Source organism: Agelaius tricolor, unplaced genomic scaffold (genome assembly GCF_023055355.1).
Source record: "Agelaius tricolor isolate 1412-34295 unplaced genomic scaffold, bAgeTri1.0.p SCAF_68, whole genome shotgun sequence".
NCBI classification, from domain to species: Eukaryota; Metazoa; Chordata; class Aves; order Passeriformes; family Icteridae; genus Agelaius; species Agelaius tricolor.
The window spans coordinates 1,660,304-1,680,504 of NW_027269328.1; the positions used below are offsets into that span (position 1 = coordinate 1,660,304).

General features: G+C 49.9%; 1 protein-coding gene across 1 annotated transcript in view; it reads left to right on the top strand.

The window, feature by feature from the left end:
* LOC139584903 (L-gulonolactone oxidase-like) overlaps positions 1–19,845 on the top strand; it is a gene marked incomplete at its 3' end in the record, with an annotated part of 72,305 nt that extends 52,460 nt beyond the window's left edge. Inside the window, exons 8-11 of the mRNA XM_071417254.1 lie at positions 2,250–2,326; positions 10,533–10,682; positions 16,835–16,999; positions 19,810–19,845. Coding sequence (XP_071273355.1) covers positions 2,250–2,326; positions 10,533–10,682; positions 16,835–16,999; positions 19,810–19,845 — 428 coding nt within the window. The remainder of the gene's footprint in view (positions 1–2,249; positions 2,327–10,532; positions 10,683–16,834; positions 17,000–19,809) is intronic.
* Positions 19,846–20,201: the final 356 nt, after the last annotated feature.

Sequence of the window (20,201 nt, forward strand, 5' to 3'; positions counted from 1 at the left end):
TTGCTAAAATCTCAAAAATCTCTAAAAATCCCCAAAAATCCCTGAAATCCCTGGAATCCCTAAAATCCTAAAAATCCCAAATTTTCCTCAAATCCCTGAAATCCTAAAAACTCCTAAAACCCCAAGAATTCCTAAAATCCCAAAAATCTCTAAAAATCCCTGAAAATCCCTAAAAATCCCTGGAATCCCTGAAATCCCTAAAATCCTAAAAATCCCAAATTTTCCTCAAATCCTAAAAATCCTAAAAGTCCCTGAAATCCCTCAAATCCCTGGAATCCTAAAAATTCCTAAAATCCCTAAAACCCCAAAATTTGCTAAAATCCCTAAAATCCCTAAAATTCCTAAAAATCCCAAATTTCTCAAATCCCTGAAATCCTAAAAATTCCTAAAACCCCAAAAATTGCTAAAATCCCAAAAATCTCTAAAAATCCCCTAAATCCCTAAAAATCCTAAAAATCCCAAATTTCTCAAATCCCTGAAATCCTAAAAATTCCTAAAACCCCAAAAATTGCTAAAATCCCAAAAATCCCTAAAAATCCCCGAAAGTCCCCAAAATCCTGAAAATCTCTAAAGTCCCTGAAATCCTAAAATCCCTGAAATCCCAAAAAATCCCTAAAATCCCTGAAATCCTAAAAATCCAAAAAATCCCTGAAATCCTAAAAATTCCTAAAACTCCAAAAATTCCTAAAACCCCAAAAATTGCTAAAATTCCAAAAATCTCTAAAAATCCCTAAAATCCCTAAAAATCCTGAAATTCCTCCAAATCCCTGAAATCCCCAAAAATTCCTAAAATCCCCAAAATCCCGAAAATCCCTAAAATCCCTGAAATCCTAAAAATCCAAAAAATCCCCAAAATCCCTCGAATCCCTGAAATCCTAAAAATTCCTAAAACCCCAAGAATTCCTAAAATCCCAAAAATCTCTAAAAATCCCCAAAAATCCCTGAAATCCTAAAAATTCCTAAAATCCCCAAAATTCTGAAAATCCCTAAAATCCCTGAAATCCCTAAAATCCTAAAAAATCCCAAATTTTCCTCCAATCCCTGAAATCTAAAAATTCCTAAAACCCCAAAAATTGCCTCAAATCCCCAGAAATCCCTAAAAATCCCCAAAATCCCTAAAAATCCCTGAAATCCCTAAAATCCTAAAAAATCCCAAATTTTCCTCCAATCCTAAAAATCCCAAAAATCCTTGAAATCCTAAAAACTCCTAAAACCCCAAAAATTGCTAAAATCCTAAAAATCCCTAAAAATCCCTAAAATTCCTGAAATCCCCCAAATCCCTAAAATTCCTAAAAATCCCAAAAAATTCCTAAAATCCCCAAAATCCCCAAAGTCCCCAAAATTCTGAAAATCCCTGAAATCCCTGAAATCCCTAAAATCCTAAAAATTCCTAAAACCCCAAAAATTGCTAAAATTCCAAAAATCTCTAAAAATCCCTAAAATCCCTAAAAATCCTGAAATTCCTCCAAATCCCTGAAATCCCCCAAAATTCCTAAAATCCCCAAAGTCCCCAAAATCCCTAAAATCCCTAAAATCCCTGAAATCCTAAAAATCCCAAATTTTCCTCCAATCCCTGAAATCCTAAAAATTCCTAAAACCGCAAAAATTGCTAAAATCTCAAAAATCTCTAAAAATCCCCTAAATCCCTAAAAATCCCTGAAATCCCTAAAATCCTAAAAATCCCCGAAAATTCCTAAAATCCCCAAAATCCCTCGAATCCCTGAAATCCTAAAAATCCAAAAAATCCCCAAAATCCCTCGAATCCCTGAAATCCTAAAAATTCCTAAAACCCCAAGAATTCCTAAAATCCCAAAAATCTCTAAAAATCCCCAAAATCCCTAAAATCCTAAAAATCCCAAATTTTCCTCAAATCCCTAAAATCCCTAAAATCCCTAAAAATCCCAAAAAATCCCTGAAATCCTAAAAATCCTAAAAATCCCAAATTTCTCAAATCCCTGAAATCCTAAAAATTCCTAAAACCCCAAAAATTGCTAAAATCCCAAAAATCTCTAAAAATCCCCTAAATCCCTAAAAATCCTAAAAATCCCAAATTTTCCTCCAATCCCTGAAATCCTAAAAATTCCTAAAATCCCAAAAAATCCCTAAAAATCCCCGAAATCCCTAAAAATCCCTGAAATCCCTCGAATCCCTGGAATCCCTAAAATCCCTAAAAATCCCAAAAAATTCCCAAAAATCCCAAAAAATCCCCCAAAATCCCCCCAAAATCCCCTCCCTGTGTTCCCTTGCAGCCCCCGCGCTCCTCGCGGAGCTGGTTCTGGGATTGCGCCGTGGGACATCACCTGCTGCAGCTCCTGCTCTGGGTCAGGTGGGAAACACAAAAAAACCCCAAAATATCCCCCAAAATATCCCCAAAAAATCCCCAAATCCCAAACCTTAAATTCCAAAAATCCCCAAAATCCCCAAAATCCCAAAACGCAAATTCCAATAATCCCAAAAATCCCAAAAACCCCAGAAATCCCAAGCCGCAAATTCCAAAAATCCCCCAAATGCCAAAACTTAAATCCCCAAAATCCCAAAACTTAAATCCCCAAAATCCCCAAAATCCCCAAAGTCCCAAACCTTAAATCCCAAAAATCCCAAAAATCCCAAACCGCAAATTCCAAAAATCCCAAAAGTCCCCAAATCCCAAACCTTAAATCCCAAAAGTCTCAAAAATCCCCAAAAATCCCCAAAATCCCCAAAATCCCAAACCTTAAATTCCAAAAATCCCAAAAATCCCCAAAATCCCCGAAGTCCCAAACCTTACATTGCAAAAATCCCAAAAATCCCCAAAATCCCAAACCTTAAATTCCAAAAATCCCAAACCTTAAATTCCAAAAGTCTCAAAAATCCCAAAAATATCAAAAATCCCAAATCCCAAAAATTCCAAAAATCCCCAAAATCCCCAACCTTAAATTCCAAAAAATATCAAAAATCCCAAATCCCCAAAATCCCCAAAATCCCCAACCTTAAATCCCAAAAATCCCAAAAATCCCAAACCCTAAATTCCAAAAATCCCCAAAATCCCCAAAATCCCCAAAGTCCCAAACCTTAAATCCCAAAAATCCCCAAAACCCCAAAAATCCCCAAAATCCCCAAATCCCAAACCTTAAATTCCAAAAATCCCAAAAATCCCGAACCTTTAATTCCAAAAATCCCAAAATCCCCAACCTTAAATTCCAAAAATCCCAAAAATCCCCAAAATCCCAAAAATCCCAAACCTTAAATTCCAAAAACCCCAAAAATCCCCAAAATCCCCAAAATCCCCAACCTTAAATCCCAAAAATCCCAAAAATCCCAAAACTCCCCAAACATCCCCCAAAATCCCCAAATCCCAAACCTTAAATTGCGAAAATCCCAAAAATCCCCAAAAATCCCAAACCGCAAATTCCAAAAATATCAAAAGTCCCAAAATCCCAAAAATCCCCAAAATCCCAAACCCTAAATTCCAAAAATCCCCAAAATCCCCAACCTTAAATTCCAAAAAATATCAAAAATCCCAAATCCCAAACTGCAAATTCCAAAAATCCCCAAAATCCCCAAAATCCCAAACCTTAAATTCCAAAAACCCCAAAAATCTGCAAAATCCCCAAAAACCCCAAACCTTAAATTCCAAAAATCCCCAAAATCCCAAACCTCAAATTCTAAAAATCCCAAAAGTCCCCAAATCCCAAACCTTAAATTCCAAAAGTCTCAAAAATCCCAAAAATATCAAAAAATCCCAAATCCCAAAAATCCCCCAAATCCCAAACCCTAAATTCCAAAAATCCCAAAAAATCCCAAACCTTAAATCCCCAAAATCCCCAAAATCCCCAAAATCCCCAAAGTCCCAAACCCTAAATTCCAAAAATCCCAAAAATCCCAAACCTTAAATCCCCAAAATCCCCAAAGTCCCCAAGTCCCAAACCTTAAATTCCAAAAATCCAAAAAATCCCAAACCCTAAATTCCCAAAATCCCCAAAATCCCCAAAAATCCCCCAAATCCCCAAATCCCCAAAAATCCCAAACCTTAAATCCCAAAAATCCCCCAAATCCTAAACCCTAAATTCCAAAAATCCCCAAAATCCCAAACTTTAAATTGCAAAAATCCCAAAAACCACCAAAATCCCAAAGCTTAAATTCCAAATATCTCAAAAATCCCAAAAATATTAAAAAAAACCCCAAATCCCAAAAATCTCCAAAATTCCAAAAATCCCAAATCCCCCAAACCCCAGAAATCCCAAATCCTACATCCCAAATTCTCAAATCCCAAATCCCAAAAATCCCAAATTCCCCGAATTCCAAATCCCAAAAATCCCAAATCCCCCAAATTCCAAATCCCCAAAATCCCAAACCCCACAGAGCAAATCCCAATTCCCAAATCCCAAAAATCCCAAACCCCCCAAATTCCAGATCCCAAACCCCAGAATTCCCAATGCCGGGGTCGGGATCAGCAGGATTGGGTTTGGGATCGGGATTGGGATCGGGATTGGCATCGAGGTTGGGATTAGGATCGGGATTAAGATTGGGAATGGGATCAGGGTTGGGATCATTGGGATCATTGGGATCATTGGGATCATTGGGATCAGGATCAAGATTGGGGTCAGGATTGGGATTGGATTGGGATTTGGGTTGGGATTTAGTTTGGGATTGGGTTTGGGATTGGGATCAGCATTGGGATCATTGGGATTGGGGTTGGGATCAGGATCGGGATTGGGATTGGGTTTGGGATTGGCATCGAGGTTGGGATCAGGTCTGGGATTAGGATTGGGATTGGGAATGGGATCAGGATTGGGATCATTGGGATCATTGGGATCATTGGGGATTGGGGTTGGGATCAGGATCAAGATCGGGGTCAGGATCAGGATTGGGATTGGGATTTGGGTTGGGATTGGGATTGGGATTGGGTTTGGGGTTGGCATCGAGGTTGGGATCAGGTCTGGGATGAGGATCGGGATGGGGATTGGGATCAGGATTGGGATCGGGATAGGGGTGGGGATTGGGGTCGGGATCAGTTTTGGGATTGGGATCAGGATTGGGATCATTGGGCTCATTGGGGTCGGGGTGGGGATCAGGATTGGGATCGGGATTGGGACTGGGGTTGGGATCATTGGGGTGAGGATCGGGATGGGGGCTGTGATCATTGGGATCAGGATTGGGATTAGGATCGGGATCAGGATCGGGATCGGGATTGGGGTCGGGATTGGGGTCGGGATTGGGGTTGGGTTCAAGTTCAATATTGGGATCGGGATTGGGATCATGATCGGGGTTGGAATGAGGAATGGGATTGGGAAGGGGAACGGGATTGGGATTGGGATCAGGATCGGGATCATTTGGATCAGTGGGATCATTGGGATCGGGGTCGGGGCAGGGATCAGGATTGAGATCGGGATTGGGGTTGGAATCAGGAATGGGATCAGGAAGGGGAACAGGACTGGGATCGGGATCAGGATTGGGGTCAGGATCAAGATCAGGGTCAGGATCAGGACTGGGATTGGGATGGGGATTGGGATCAGTTTTGGGATTGGAATCAGGATCGGGATTAGTATCAGGATTGGGGTTGGGATTGGGGTTGGGATCAGGATTGGGGTTGGGACTGGGGTTGGGATCATTGGGGTCAGGATCGGGATGGGGGCTGTGATCATTGGGGTCAGGATTGGGATTGGGATCGGGATCGGGATTAGTATCAGGATTGGGGTTGGGATTGGGATGAGGATCAGGATTGGGGTTGGGACTGGGGTCAGGATCGGGATGGGGGCTGTGATCATTGGGATCAGGATTGGGATTCGGGTCGGGATTGGGATCGGGATCAGGATTGGGTTCAAGTTCAATATTGGGATCGGGATTGGGATCATGATCGGGGTTGGAATCAGGAATGGGATCAGGAAGGGGAACGGGATTGGGATCGGGATCAGGATCAAGATCGGGCTCAGGATCAGGATTGGGATTGGGATGGGGATCAGGACCACAGTCGGAATGGGGATGGGGATTGGGGTTGGGATCAGTTTTGGGGTTGGGATCAGGATCGGGATGAGGATCAGGACTGGGTTTGGGATTGGGCTCATTGGGATCGGGGTGGGGATCAGGATTGGGATGGGGATTGGGATCAGTGTTGGGATTAGTGCCGGGATTGGGATTGGGATCATTGGGGTCAGGATTGGGATGGGGGCTGTGATCATTGGGATCAGGATTGGGATTCGGATCGGGATCGGGATCGGGATCGGGATCAGGACTGGGATTAGGATCGGGATGGGGATTGGGATGGGGATCAGCATTGGGAGCATTGGGATCGGGGTTGGGATCGGGATCAGGATTGAGATCGGGATTGGGGTTTGGATGAGGATTGGGGTCAGGATCAGTTTTGGGATTGGAATCAGGATCAGTATCGGGATTGGGTTTGGGATTAAGATTAGGATTGGGATCATTGGGATTGGGATCATTGGGATTGGGGTCGGGGTGGGGCTCAAGATCGGGATCGGGGTTGGGATCAGGATTGGGATTAGTACCGGGATTGGGGTTGGGATAATTGGGACCAGGATTGGGAGTTGGGATCGGGATCAGGATCGGGATTGTGATTGGGATCAGGATCGGGATTAGTATCAGGATTGGGGTTGGGATTGGTTTGGGATTGGGATGAAGATTAGGATTGGGATCGTTGGGCTCATTGGGATCGGGGTTGGGATCAGGATTGGGATCGGGATTGGGATTGGGATCATTGGGGTCAGGATCGGGATGGGGGCTGTGATCATTGGGATCAGGATTGCGATTCGGGTCGGGATCGGGATTGGGATTGGGTTCAAGTTCATTATTGGGATCGAGATTGGGATCAGGAATGGGATCAGGAAGGGGAATGGGATTGGGATCAGGATTGGGATTGGGATCAGGATTGGGATTGGGATTGGAATCAAGATCAGGATTGGGGTTGGAATTGGGATCGGGATCAGGATCAGTATCAGGATTGGGATCGGGATCAGAGTTGGGATCAGTGCTGGGATCAGGATTGAGATCGAGATCGGGATCAGGATCGGGATTTTCCCATCCCACTTTTATCCCCATTTCCCCCCCCTTGTGCTGGGATCTTTTGGGGTTTTTCGGGAGCGTTCCCATTCCCGGCAAAGGGGGAATTTTGGGAATTGCAGCTTTCCCAGGGAGGGCGTTCCCGGCTCGGGCTCTGCTGCCCCCTGGCGTCCACAGAAATCCTGGAATTTTTCCAGCTGGAAAAAAACCAAATCCAAGGAATTTTCCCGATTCCCAGATTTGATGAATTTGTGGGAAATTTTTGGGGCTGGAAAAGCCAAATCCAAGGAATTTCCCAGCCTGGAATAGGGGGAGGTGTTGGGGATTCCGGGATCCATCCCCAGGGATTTTTATGGGATTTGAGGAAATTCCGAATTCCCAGGGAATTCCCAAAAATCCCAAATCCCACACCCCAAATCCCAGCCCCCAAATCCCAAAAATCCCAAGAATCCCAAACTTTCTAAATCCCAAATCCCAAAAATCCCAAACCCCAAACTCCAAATCCCAGCACCCAAATCCCAAAAATCCCAGGAATCCCAAACTCCCCAAATTCCAAATCCCAAACTCCAAACCCCAAACTCCAAATCCCAAAAATCCCAAATCCCACACCCCAAATCCCAGCCCCCAAATCCCAAAAATCCCAAGAATCCCAAACTTTCTAAATCCCAAATCCCAAAAATCCCAAACCCCAAACTCCAAATCCCAGCACCCAAATCCCAAAAATCCCAGGAATCCCAAACTCCCCAAATTCCAAATCCCAAACTCCAAACCCCAAACTCCAAATCCCAAAAATCCCAAATCCCACACCCCAAATCCCAGCCCCCAAATCCCAAAAATCCCAAGAATCCCAAACTCCCCAAATTCCAAATCCCAAAAATCCCAAATTCCAAATCCCAGAATTCCGAAACCCCAAACTCCAAATCCCAAAAATCCCAAATGCCACCCCCAAATCCCAAAAATCTCAAGAATCCCAAACTCCTCAAATTCCAAATCCCAAAAATCCCAAATCCCAGCCCCCAAATCCCAAAAATCCCAAGAATCCCAAATTCCCCAAATTCCAAACCCCAAAATTCCCAAACCCCAAATCCCAAAAATCCCAAATCCTGCACCCCAAATCCCAAAAATCTCAAGAATCCCAAACTCCTCAAATTCCAAATCCCCAAAAATCCCAAATTCCAAATCCCAGAATTCCCAAACCCCAAACTCCAAATCCCAAAAATCCCAAATCCTGCACCCCAAATCCCAGCCCCCAAATCCCAAAAATCCCAAGAATCCCAAACTCCCCAAATTCCAAATCCCCAAAATCCCAAACCCCAAACCCCAAATCCCAAATCCCAAAAATCCCAAATCCCACACCCCAAATCCCAGCCCCCAAATCCCAAAAATCTCAAGAATCCCAAACTTTCTAAATTCCAAATCCCAAAAATCCCAAACCCCAAATCCCAAAATTCCCAAACCCCAACTTCCAAATCCCAAAAATCCCAAATCCTGCACCCCAAATCCCAAAAATCTCAAGAATCCCAAACTCCTCAAATTCCAAATCCCAAACTCCAAACCCCAAATTCCAAATCCCAAAAATCCCAAATCCCAAAAATCCCAAATGCCACCCCCCAAATCCCAAAAATCCCAAGAATCCCAAACTCCCCAAATTCCAAATCCCAGAATTCTCAAACCCCAAACTCCAAATCCCAAAAATCCCAAATCCTGCACCCCAAATCCCAGCCCCAAATCCCAAAACTCCCAAGAATCCCAAACTCCCCCAAATCCCAAATCCCAAAAATCCCAAACCCCAAATCCCAGAATTCCCAAACCCCAACTTCCAAATCCCAAAAATCCCAAATCCTGCACCCCAAATCCCAAAAATCCCAGGAATCCCAAACTCCCCAAATTCCAAATCCCAGAATTCCCAAACCCCAAACTCCAAATCCCAAAAATCCCAAATCCTGCACCCCAAATCCCAAAAATCCCAGGAATCCCAAACTCCCCAAACTCCAAAACCAAAATTCCAAATCCCAAAAATCCCAAATCCCAAACCCCAAATCCCAGAATTCCCAAACCACCCCAGCATCCCCTGATCCTTTCCCTGCCCCTCGGGGGGGACTTTTTGGGAAAGAATTCCTGGGTTTTTCCCATTTTTTGGGGGCGGAATTCCAAGTTTTTTTGGGGAAGGAATTCCTGGTTTTTTAGGGCTGAATTCCTGGTTTTTTGGGGGTTGAATTCCTATTTTTTGGGGGGCTGAATTCCCATTTTCTTGGGCGCTGAATTCCCGGGTTTTTTAGGGCTGAATTCCCGGTTTTGGGGAAGGAATTCCCATTTTCTTGGGTGATGAATTCCTATTTTTTTGGGGGCTGAATTCCCAGGGTTTTTTTGGGGAAGGAATTCCTGTTTTCTGGGGGCTGAATTTCTGGGTTTTTTGGGAAGGAATTCCCATTCTTTGGGGGGCTGAATTCTCATTTTTGGGGGCTGAATTCCCGTTTTTTTGGGAAGGAATTCCCATTTTTTGGGGGGGGCTGAATTCCCAGGTTTTTTGGGAAGGAATTCCCATTTTTTGGGGGGACTGAATTCCTGGGTTTTTTGGGAAGGAATTCTCGGTTTTTTTAGGGCTGAATTCCTGGAGTTTTTTGGGGGCTGAATTCCCATTTTCCTGGGGGCTGAATTCCCGGTTTTTTTTGGGAAGGAATTCCTGGTTTTTGGGGGCTGAATTCCCGTTTTTGGGAAGGAATTCCCATTTTTTTGGAGACTGAATTCCCATTTTTTGGGGGGCTGAATTCCCATTTTTGGGGGGGTTGAATTCCTGTTTTCCTGGGGGCTGAATTCCCGGGTTTTTTAGGGCTGAATTCCCGTTTTTTTGGGAAGGAATTCCCATTTTCTTGGGTGATGAATTCCCCTTTTTTGGGGGGGCTGAATTCCCGTTTTCCTGGGGGCTGAATTCCTGTTTTTTTGGGAAGGAATTCCCGGTTTTTTAGGGCTGAATTCCCATTTTTTGGGGGGCTGAATTCCTGTTTTTTTGGGAAGAAATTCCCATTTTTGGGGGGGCTGAATTCCCTCATTTTGGGGGCTGAATTCCCATAATTTTTAAGGCTGAATTCCCATTTTTTTGGGAAGGAATTCCCATTTTTCTGGGGGCTGAATTCCTGTTTTCCTGGGGGCTGAATTCCCGGGTTTTTTAGGGCTGAATTCCTGTTTTTTTGGAAAGGAATTCCCATTTTCTTGGGTGATGAATTCCCCTTTTTTGGGGGGGCTGAATTCCCGGTTTTTTTGGGGCTGAATTCCCATTTTTTTGGGATGGAATTCCCGGGTTTTTGAAGGAATTCCCCTTTTTTGGAGGACTGAATTCCCATTTTTTCGGGGGCTGAATTCCTGATTTTTTGAGGCTGAATTCCCATTTTTTGTGGGGGCCGAATTCCCTTTTTTTTGGGAAGGAATTCCCATTTTTGGGGGGCTGAATTCCCTCATTTTGGGGGCTGAATTCCCAGGGTTTTTTTTAGGGCTGAATTCCCATTTTTTTGGTTATTTTCCCCCCCTTTTTATTGCAGCACCTTTTTCCCGGGCCTGGTGGTTTGGATCAACCGCGTTTTCTTCCGGCTCCTGTTCAGCTCCCGCCAGGAGAGCGTCGGCCGCAGCCACCGCATCCTCAACTACGAGTGCCGCTTCCGGCAGCACGTCCAGGACTGGGCCGTGCCCATGTAATCCCCAAATCCCGGTTCAATCCCACGGGAATTCCCAAATCCCAGTCCAGGACTGGGCCGTGCCCATGTAATCCCCAAATCCCGGTTCAATCCCACGGGAATTCCCTGATCCCAGCCCTTTTCCATGGGAATTCCCAAATCCCGGTTCAGTCCCATGGGAATTCCCTGATCCCGGCCCTTTTCCATGGGAATTCCCAAATTCCAGTCCAGGACTGGGCCGTGCCCATGTAATCCATCCCCAAATCCCGGTTCAATCCCATGGGAATTCCCTGATCCCAGTCCAGGACTGGGCCCATTTTCTTGGGAATTCCCAGATCTGAGTCCATTCCCATGGAATTCCCATCATTCCTGGATCCTGCTCCCTTTTCCATGGAAATTCCCAAATCCCAGTCCAGGACTGGGCCGTGCCCATGTAATCCCCAAATCCCGGTTCAATCCCATGGGAATTCCCAGATCTCAGTCCAGGACTGGGCCGTGCCCATGTAATCCATTCCCAAATCCCGGCCCTTTTCCATGGGAATTCCCTGATCCCAGTCCAGGACTGGGCCGTGCCCATGGGAATTCCCTGATCCCGGTTCAATCCCACGGGAATTCCCTGATCCTGGTCCTTTTCCATGGGAATTCCCTGATCCCAGTCCAGGACTGGGCCGTGCCCATGTAATCCCCAAATCCCAGTTCAATCCCATGGGAATTCCCTGATCCCAGCCCTTTTCCATGGGAATTCCCAAATCCCAGTCCAGGACTGGGCCGTGCCCATGTAATCCCCTGATCCCGGTTCAATCCCATGGGAATTCCCTGATCCCAGTCCAGGACTGGGCCCATTTTCTTGGGAATTCCCAGATCTGAGTCCATTCCCATGGAATTCCCATCATTCCTGGATCCTGCTCCCTTTTCCATGGAAATTCCCAAATTCCACTCCAGGACTGGGCCGTGCCCGTGGAATTCCCTGATCCCGGCTCTTTTCCATGGGAATTCCATGATCCCAGTCTGGGATTTGGACATTCCCATGTAATCCCCAAATCCCGGCCCTTTTCCATGGGAATTCCCAAATCCCAGTCCTTTTCCTTGGGAATTCCCAGATCCCAGTCCAGGACTGGGCCGTTCCCATGTAATTCCCTGATCCTGGTTCAATCCCACGGGAATTCCCTGATCCCGGTTCAATCCCATGGGAATTCCCAGATCCCACTCCAGGACTGGGCCGTACCCATGGAATCCCCTGATCCCGGCTCTTTTCCATGGGAATTCCATGATCCCAGTCTGGGATTTGGACATTCCCATGTAATCCCCAAATCCCGGCCCTTTTCCATGGGAATTCCCAAATCCCAGTCCAGGACTGGGCCATGCCCATGTAATCCCCTAATCCGAGCCCTTTTTTCCTTGGGAATTCCCAAATCCCAGTCCTTTTCCACGGGAATTCCCTGATCCTGGTTCATTCCCATGGGAATTCCCTGATCCCGGCCCTTTTCCATGGGAATTCCCTGATCCCAGTCCAGGACTGGGCCCATTCCCATGGAATTCCCTGATCCCGGCCCATTCCCATGGGAATTCCCAGATCTCAGTCCAGGACTGGGCCATCCTCATGGAATCCATCTCCAAATCCTGGTTCATTCCCATGGGAATTCCCTGATCCCAATCCAGGACTGGGCCGTGCCCATGTAACCCATCCCCTGATCCCGGTTCAATCCCACGGGATTTCCCTGATCCCGGTTCAATCCCACGGGAATTCCCAAATTCCAGTCCAGGACTGGGCCGTGCCCATGTAACCCATCCCCTGATCCCGGCCCTTTTCCACGGGAATTCCCTGATCCCGGTTCAATCCCACGGGAATTCCCAAATTCCAGTCCAGGACTGGGCCGTTCCTATGTAATTCCCTAATCCCAGTTCAATCCCACGGGAATTCCCAGATCCCGGCCCTTTTCCACGGGAATTCCCAAATTCCACTCCAGGACTGGGCCGTGCCCATGGAATTCCCTAATCCTGGTTCAATCCCACGGGAATTCCCTGATCCCAGTCCCAGACTGGGCCATCCCCATGTAATCCATCCCCTAATCCCGGCCCTTTTCCATGGGAATTCCCAAATTCCAGTCCAGGACTGGGCCCATTCCCATGGGAATTCCCTAATCCGGGCTCAATCCCACGGGAATTCCCTGATCCCAGTCTGGGATTTGGACATTCCCATGTAATCCCCAAATCCTGGCCCTTTTCCTTGGGAATTCCCTGATCCCAGTCCAGGACTGGGCCGTGCCCATGTAATTCCCTGATCCCGGTTCAATCCCACGGGAATTCCCAAATCCCGGCCCTTTTCCATGGGAATTCCCAAATCCCAGTCCAGGACTGGGCCCATTCTCTTGGGAATTCCCAGATCCCACTCCATTCCCATGGAAATTCCCTGATCCCAGTCCAGGACTGGGCTGTTCCCATGTAATCCCCAAATCCTGGTTCATCCCCATGGGAATTCCCAGATCCCAGTCCAGGACTGGGCCATACCCATGGAATTCCCTGATCCCGGTTCAATCCCACGGGAATTCCCTGATCCCAGTCCTTTTCCATGGGAATTCCCTGATCCCAGTCCAGGACTGGGCCATCGCCATGGAATTCCCAAATCCTGGTTCAATCCCAAGGGAATTCCCAAATTCCAGTCCAGGATTGGGCCATTCCCATGTAATTCTGAAATCCCGGCCCTTTTTCCATGGGAATTCCCAGATCTGAGTCCATTCCCATGTAATTCCCATAATTCCCAGATCCTTCTCCTTTTCCACGGGAATTCCCAAATCCCAGTCCAGGACTGGGCCCATCCCCATGTAATTCCCAGATCCCGGTTCAATCCCACGGGAATTCCCAGATCCCAGTCCATTCCCATGTAATCTATCCCCAAATCCTGGCCCTCTTCCATGGGAATTCCCAAATCCCAGTCCATTCCCATGTAATTCCCATCATTCCTGGATCCTGCTCCCTTTTCCCACGGGAATTCCCAGATCCCAGTCCAGGACTGGGCCCATTCCCATGGAATTCCCTGATCCCGGTGGTGAATTCCTGTGGGAATTCCCTGATCCCCGGATCATGGATTGGGTTCACCATTCCCACCGGGAATATTTCCATGGGGATCCCTGCAGATCCCAACCCCAGGATCCCAACCCCATCCCAAACCCCAGATCCCCCGAGTGATCCCACATTCCAGAACATTCCAGAACATTCCAGACCATTCCCAGGAAAACCTGGAATTCCATGGGCTGGAGATCCCTGCAGAGCCCAAGCCCAGGATCCCAAACCCCATCCCAAACCCCGGATCCCCTGTGTGATCCCACATTCCCGACCATTCCCAACCATTCCCAGCCCATTCCCGACCATTCCCGACCATTCCCATCCCATTTCCAGACCATTCCCGACCATTCCCAGAACATTCCCAGACCATTCCCAGGAAAACCTGGAATTCTTTAGAACGCAGATCCCTGCAGATCCCAACCCCATCCCATCCCAACCCAAACCCCAGACCCCTGTGATCCCACATTCCAGACCATTCTGGACCATTCTGGACCATTCCCAGCCCATTCCCAGGAAAACCTGGAATTCCATGGGCTGGAGATCCCTGCAGGTCCCAACCCCATCCTAAACACCAGATCCCCTGTGATCCCATGTGAAGAACATTCCAGAACATTCCCGACCACTCCTGACCATTCCCAGCCCATTCCCAACCATTCCCGACCACTCCTGACCATTCCCAGCCCATTCCCAGACCATTCCAGACCATTCCCGACCATTCCCAGGAAAACCTGGAATTCCATGGGCTGGAGATCCCTGCAGATCCCAACCCCATCCCGCTCCAAACCCAGGATCCCCTGTGATCCCACATTCCAGAACATTCCAGACCATTCCCAGAATTCCATGGGCTGCAGATCCCTGCAGGTCCCAAGCCCAGGATCCCAACCCCGTCCCAAACCCCGGATCCCTGTGATCCCACATTCCAGAACATTCCAGAACATTCCCGACCATTCCCAGCCCATTCCCAGCCCATTCCCGACCATTCCTGGACCATTCCCAGCCCATTCCCGACCATTCCCGACCATTCCTCGACCATTCCCAGGAAAACCAGGAATTCCATGGGATGCAGATCCCTGCAGATCCCAAGCCCAGGATCCCAACCCCATCCCAAACCCCGGATCCCTGTGATCCCACATTCCAGACCATTCCAGACCATTCCAGAACATTCCCGACCATTCCCAGCCCATTCCCAACCATTCCCAGCCCATTCCCAGCCCATTCCCGACCATTCCCAGCCCATTCCCAGCCCTTCCCAGCCCATTCCCAACCATTCCAGACCATTCCCAACCATTCCCAGCCCATTCCCAGCCCAATCCCAGCCCATTCCCAACCATTCCCAGACCATTCCAGACCATTCCCAGAACACTCCCAGAATTCCATGGGCTGGAGATCCCTGCAGATCCCAACCCCATCCCATCCCAAACCCCGGATCCCCTGTGATCCCACATTCCCGACCGTTCCCAGCCCATTCCCAGCCTATTCCCGACCATTCCCAGAACATTCCCAGCCCATTCCAGAACATTCCCAGAATTCCCCGGGCTGGAGATCCCTGCAGGTCCCAAGCCCAGGATCCCAACCCCATCCTGCTCCAAACTCCAGATCCCCTGTGATCCCAGACCATTCCCGACCATTCCCAACCCATTCCAGACCATTCCCAGACCATTCCCAGACCATTCCCAGAATTCCATGGGCTGGAGACCCCTCCAGATCCCAACCCCAGGATCCCAACCCCATCCCATCCCAAACCCCAGATCCCCCGTGTGATCCCACATGAAGAACATTCCAGAACATTCCCAGAATTCCATGGGCTGGAGATCCCTGCAGATCCCAAGCCCAGGATCCCAAACCCTGGATCCCCTGTGTGTCCCCCCACATTCCAACCCATTCCAGACCATTCCTAGGAAAACCTGGAATTCTTTAGAATGCAGATCCCTGCAGGTCCCAAGCCCAGGATCCCAAACCCATCCCGTCCCACATTCTGGATCCCTGTGTGATCCCATGGGAAGAACATTCCAGACCATTCCTGACCATTCCCAGGAAAACCTGGAATTCCGTGGGCTGGAGATGCCTGCAGATCCCAACTCCAGGATCCCAAATCCATGGGAAGAGCAGACACCATTCCCACTGGGAATATTTCCTTGGAGATCCCTGCAGATCCCAAGCCCAGGATCCCAAACCCATCCCATCCCAAAACCCCGGATCCCCTGTGATCCCAGCCCATTCCAGCCCATTCCAGACCATTCCCAGGACACTCCCAGAATTCCATGGGCTGGAGATCCCTGCAGATCCCAGCCCATTCCTGACCTTTCCCGACCATTCCCAGACCATTCCCAGCCCATCCCAGCCCATTCCAGACCATTCCCAGAATTCCATGGGCTGGAGATCCCTGCAGATGCCAGACCATTCCCATCCCAAACCCCAGATCCCCTGTGATCCCACATTCCAGACTGTTCCTGACCATTCCAGACCATTCCTAGACCATTCCCGATTGTTCCCAGCCCATTCCCGATTGTTCCCAGACCATTCCCGACCATTCCCAGGAAAACCTGGAATTCTTTAGAACGCAGATCCCTGCAGATCCCAACCCCGTCCTGCTCCAAACCCCGGATCCCCTGTGATCCCACATTCCAGCCCATTCCCGACCATTCCCAGAACATTCCAGACCATTCCCAGAATTCCATGGGCTGGAGATCCCTGCAGATCCCAACCCCAGGATCCCAACCCCATCCCGTCCCAAACCCCAGATCCCTGTGATCCCAGCCCATTCCCAGCCCATTCCCAGCCCATTCCCAGAACATTCCCAGAACATTCCCAGAATTCCATGGGCTGGAGAACCCTGCAGATCCCAAGCCCAGGATCCCAACCCCGTCCCGCTCCAAACCCCAGATCCCCTGTGTGTCCCCCCACATTCCAGACCATTCCAGAACCTCCCAGCCCATTCCCAGACCATTCCCAGCCCATTCCCAACCATTCCAGCCCATTCCCAGCCCATTCCCAGCCCATTCCCAGCCCATCCCAGCCCATTCCCAGCATCCCATGCCGCTCTCCCCGCTCGTTTCCGGCATTCCCGATCCCATTTCTCTCTCTGTGTGTGTGTGGTTTTTGGTCAGCGGTCGGGCGCGGGCGGCGCTGCTGGAGCTGCGGGCGGCGCTGGCGGCGGAGCCGGGCCTGGGCGCGCATTTCCCGGTGGAGATCCGCTTCTGCCGCCGCGACCGGATCCCGCTCAGCCCCTGCTTCCAGCGCGACTCCTGCTACATCAACGTCATCATGTACAGGTGGGGCACGCACGGACGGGATGGACGGGAAATCCACTCTGGGATCTGCTCTGGGAGATGGGGAATTGGGTGGATCCAGCATGGGAAATCCACCCGCGGGATCCACTCCGGGAATTCAAGATCCCGGGATTTAGAATCAGGCAGAGCCAAGCATCCACTCTGGGATCCAACCCCGGAATCCGCTCCGGGAGATGGGAATTGGGTGGATCTGCCCCAAGAAATCCACCCCGGGATCCACTCCAGGAGTTGGGGAATTGGCAGGATCCAGCCTGAGAAATCCACTCTGGGATCCGCTCTGGGAATTCGAAATCCCAGGATTGGGAATCAGGCGGATCCAAGGATTCAGTGCTGAGATCCATCCCCAGGATCCACTCTGGGAATTCAGGATCTTGGGATTTGGAATCAGGCAGATCCAAGGATCCAGCCCCGGGATCCACTCTGGGATCCAGCCCCAGGAATTGGGGAAGGCAGGAGCGGGAATCGGTGCTGGATCCACCCCAGGAAATCCAAACGCGGGATCCGCTCCGGGAGATGGGGAATTGGCAGGATCCAGCCCGAGAAATCCACTCTGGGAGTTGGGGAATTGGCTGGATCTGCCCCGAGAAATCCACTCTGGGATCCGCTCTGGGAATTTGAAATCCCAGGATTGGGAATCAGGCAGATCCAAGCATCCACTCTGGGATCCACTGTAGGATCCAGCCCCGGGATCCACTCCGGGAAATGGGGAATTGGATGGATCTGCCACAAGAAATCCACTCTGGGATCCACTGTGGGAGACTGGGTAGCCAGGAGTGGGAATCGGCGCTGGGATCCACCCCAGGAAATCCAAACGCGGGATCCGCTCCAGGAGTTTGGGAATTGGGTGGATCTGCCCCGAGAAATCCACTCTGGGATCCACTCTGGATTGGGAATCAGGCAGATCCAAGCATCCACTCTGGGATCCACTGTAGGATCCAGCCCCGGGATCCACTCTGGGAGATTGGGAATTGGGTGGATCCAGCCTGGGAAATCCGCTCTGGGATCTGCTCTGGGAGATTGGGAATTGGGTGGATCTGCCCTGAGAAATCCACTCTGGGATCCGTTCTGGGAATTCAAGATCCTGGGATTGGGATTGGGAATGAGGCAGAGCCAAGGATCCACTCTGGGGTCCACTGTGGGATCCACTCCGGGAGTTTGGGAATTGGGTGGATCTGCCCCGAGAAATCCACTCTGGGATCCGCTCTGGGAATTCGAGATCCTGGGATGGGGATGGGGATTGGGAATCAGGCAGATCCAAGGATCCACCCTGGGATCCAGCCCCAGGATCCACTCGGGGAATTGGAGATATTGGGATCTTGGGATTGGGAATCAGGTGGATCCAGTGCTGAGATCCACTCTGGGATCCACTGTGGGATCCACTCGGGGAGTTTGGGGAATTGGCTGGATCTGCCCCGAGAAATCCACTCTTGGATCCACTCTGGGAATCTGAGATCCCGGGATCAGGATTGGGAATCAGGCAGATCCAAGGATCCAGTCCCGGGATCCACTCTGGGATCCAGCCCCAGGAATTGGGGAAGGCAGGAGCGGGAATCGGCCCTGGGATCCACCCCGGGAAATCCAAACCTGGGATCCGCTCCGGGAGATGGGAATTGGGTGGATCCAGCCTGGGAAATCCACTCTGGGATCTGCTCTGGGAATTTGAGATCCTGGGATTGGAAATGGGGATCAGGCAGATCCAAGGATCCAGCGCTGAGATCCATCCCCAGGATCCACTCTGGGATCCAGCCTCAGGATCCACTCTGGGAATTTGAGATCTTGGGGTCAGGATTGGGAATCAGTTGGATCCAAGGATCCAGCGCTGGATCTGGTGGATTCCCAATCCCAGGATCCTGAATTCCCAGAGTGGATCCCAGGATACCAGGGTGGATTTACCAGGGTGGATCCCAGGGTGCATTTCCCAGAATCCCAAATTCCCAGGGTGGATCTGAGGGTGGATTTCTCAGGATCCCAAATTCCCAGGGGTGCATCCCAATCTGATCCCAAATTCCTGGGGTGGGTCCCAGGGGTGGATCCCAAGGTGGACCCAGCAGATTCTTGATCCCAATCCCAAATCCACCCATCCAAGATCCCAAATCCACCCCTTCCTCAGGATCCTGAATTCCCAGGGGTGGATTCAGCTGATTCATGATCCCAAACCCATCCCGACCCCAGGATCCCAAATTCCCGGGATGGATCCCAGGGTGGATTTCCCAGGATCCCAAATTCCCAGGGTGGATTTGGGGAGGAAATCCAGAATCCCAAATTCCCAGGGTGGATCTGAGGGTGGATTTCTCAGGATCCCAAATTCCCAGAGTGGATCCCAGGGTGGATTCAGCTGATTCCAGCTCCTGATCCCAGGATCCCAAATTCCCAGGGGTGGATCCCAGGGGTGGATCCCGATCTGATCCCGTTCCCCCCAGGCCGTACAGACGGGAGGTGCCGCTGTTGGTGGATCCCAGGGGTGGATCTGGGGATGGATCCCAGGATCCCCAATCCCCAGGGTGGACCCCAGGGTGGATCTGGGGGTGAAATCCAGGATCCCAAATTCCCAGGGGTGGATCCCAGGATCCCAAATTCCTGAGGTGGATCTGGGGGTGGATTCCAGGATCCCAATTTCCCGGGGTTGCTCCCAGGGTGGATTTCCCAGGATCCCGAATCACCTGAGTCGGTCCCGGAGTGGATCTGGGGAGGAAATCCAGGATCCCAAATTCCTGGGGTGGATCCCAGGGCTGGATCCCGGATCCCCTGAGTGGATCCCGGGGTGGATCCCTGATCCCATCCTTTCCTCCCAGGCTGTACGGGCGGGAGGCGCCGTGGGGCCGCTATTGGTGGATCCCAGGGTCCCAACCCCCCAGGGGTGGATCCCAGGGGTGGATCCCAGGGGTGGATCCCAGGATCCCAAATCCCAGGGGTGGATCCCACTGGGTGGATCCCAGAGTGGATCCCTGACCTGATCCCATCCCCATTACGCCTAGGCCGTACGGGCGGGAGGCGTTGCTATTGGTGGATCCCAGGATCCCGAATCCCCTGGGTGGATCCCTGAGCTGATCATGTTCTCCCCAGGCCGTATGGGTGGGAGGTGCTGCTATTGGCGGATCCCAGGATCCCAAATTCCCAGGGGTGGATCCCAAACCCCTCAGGGGTGGATCCCAGGGTGGATCCCTGATCCCATCCCGTTCTCCCC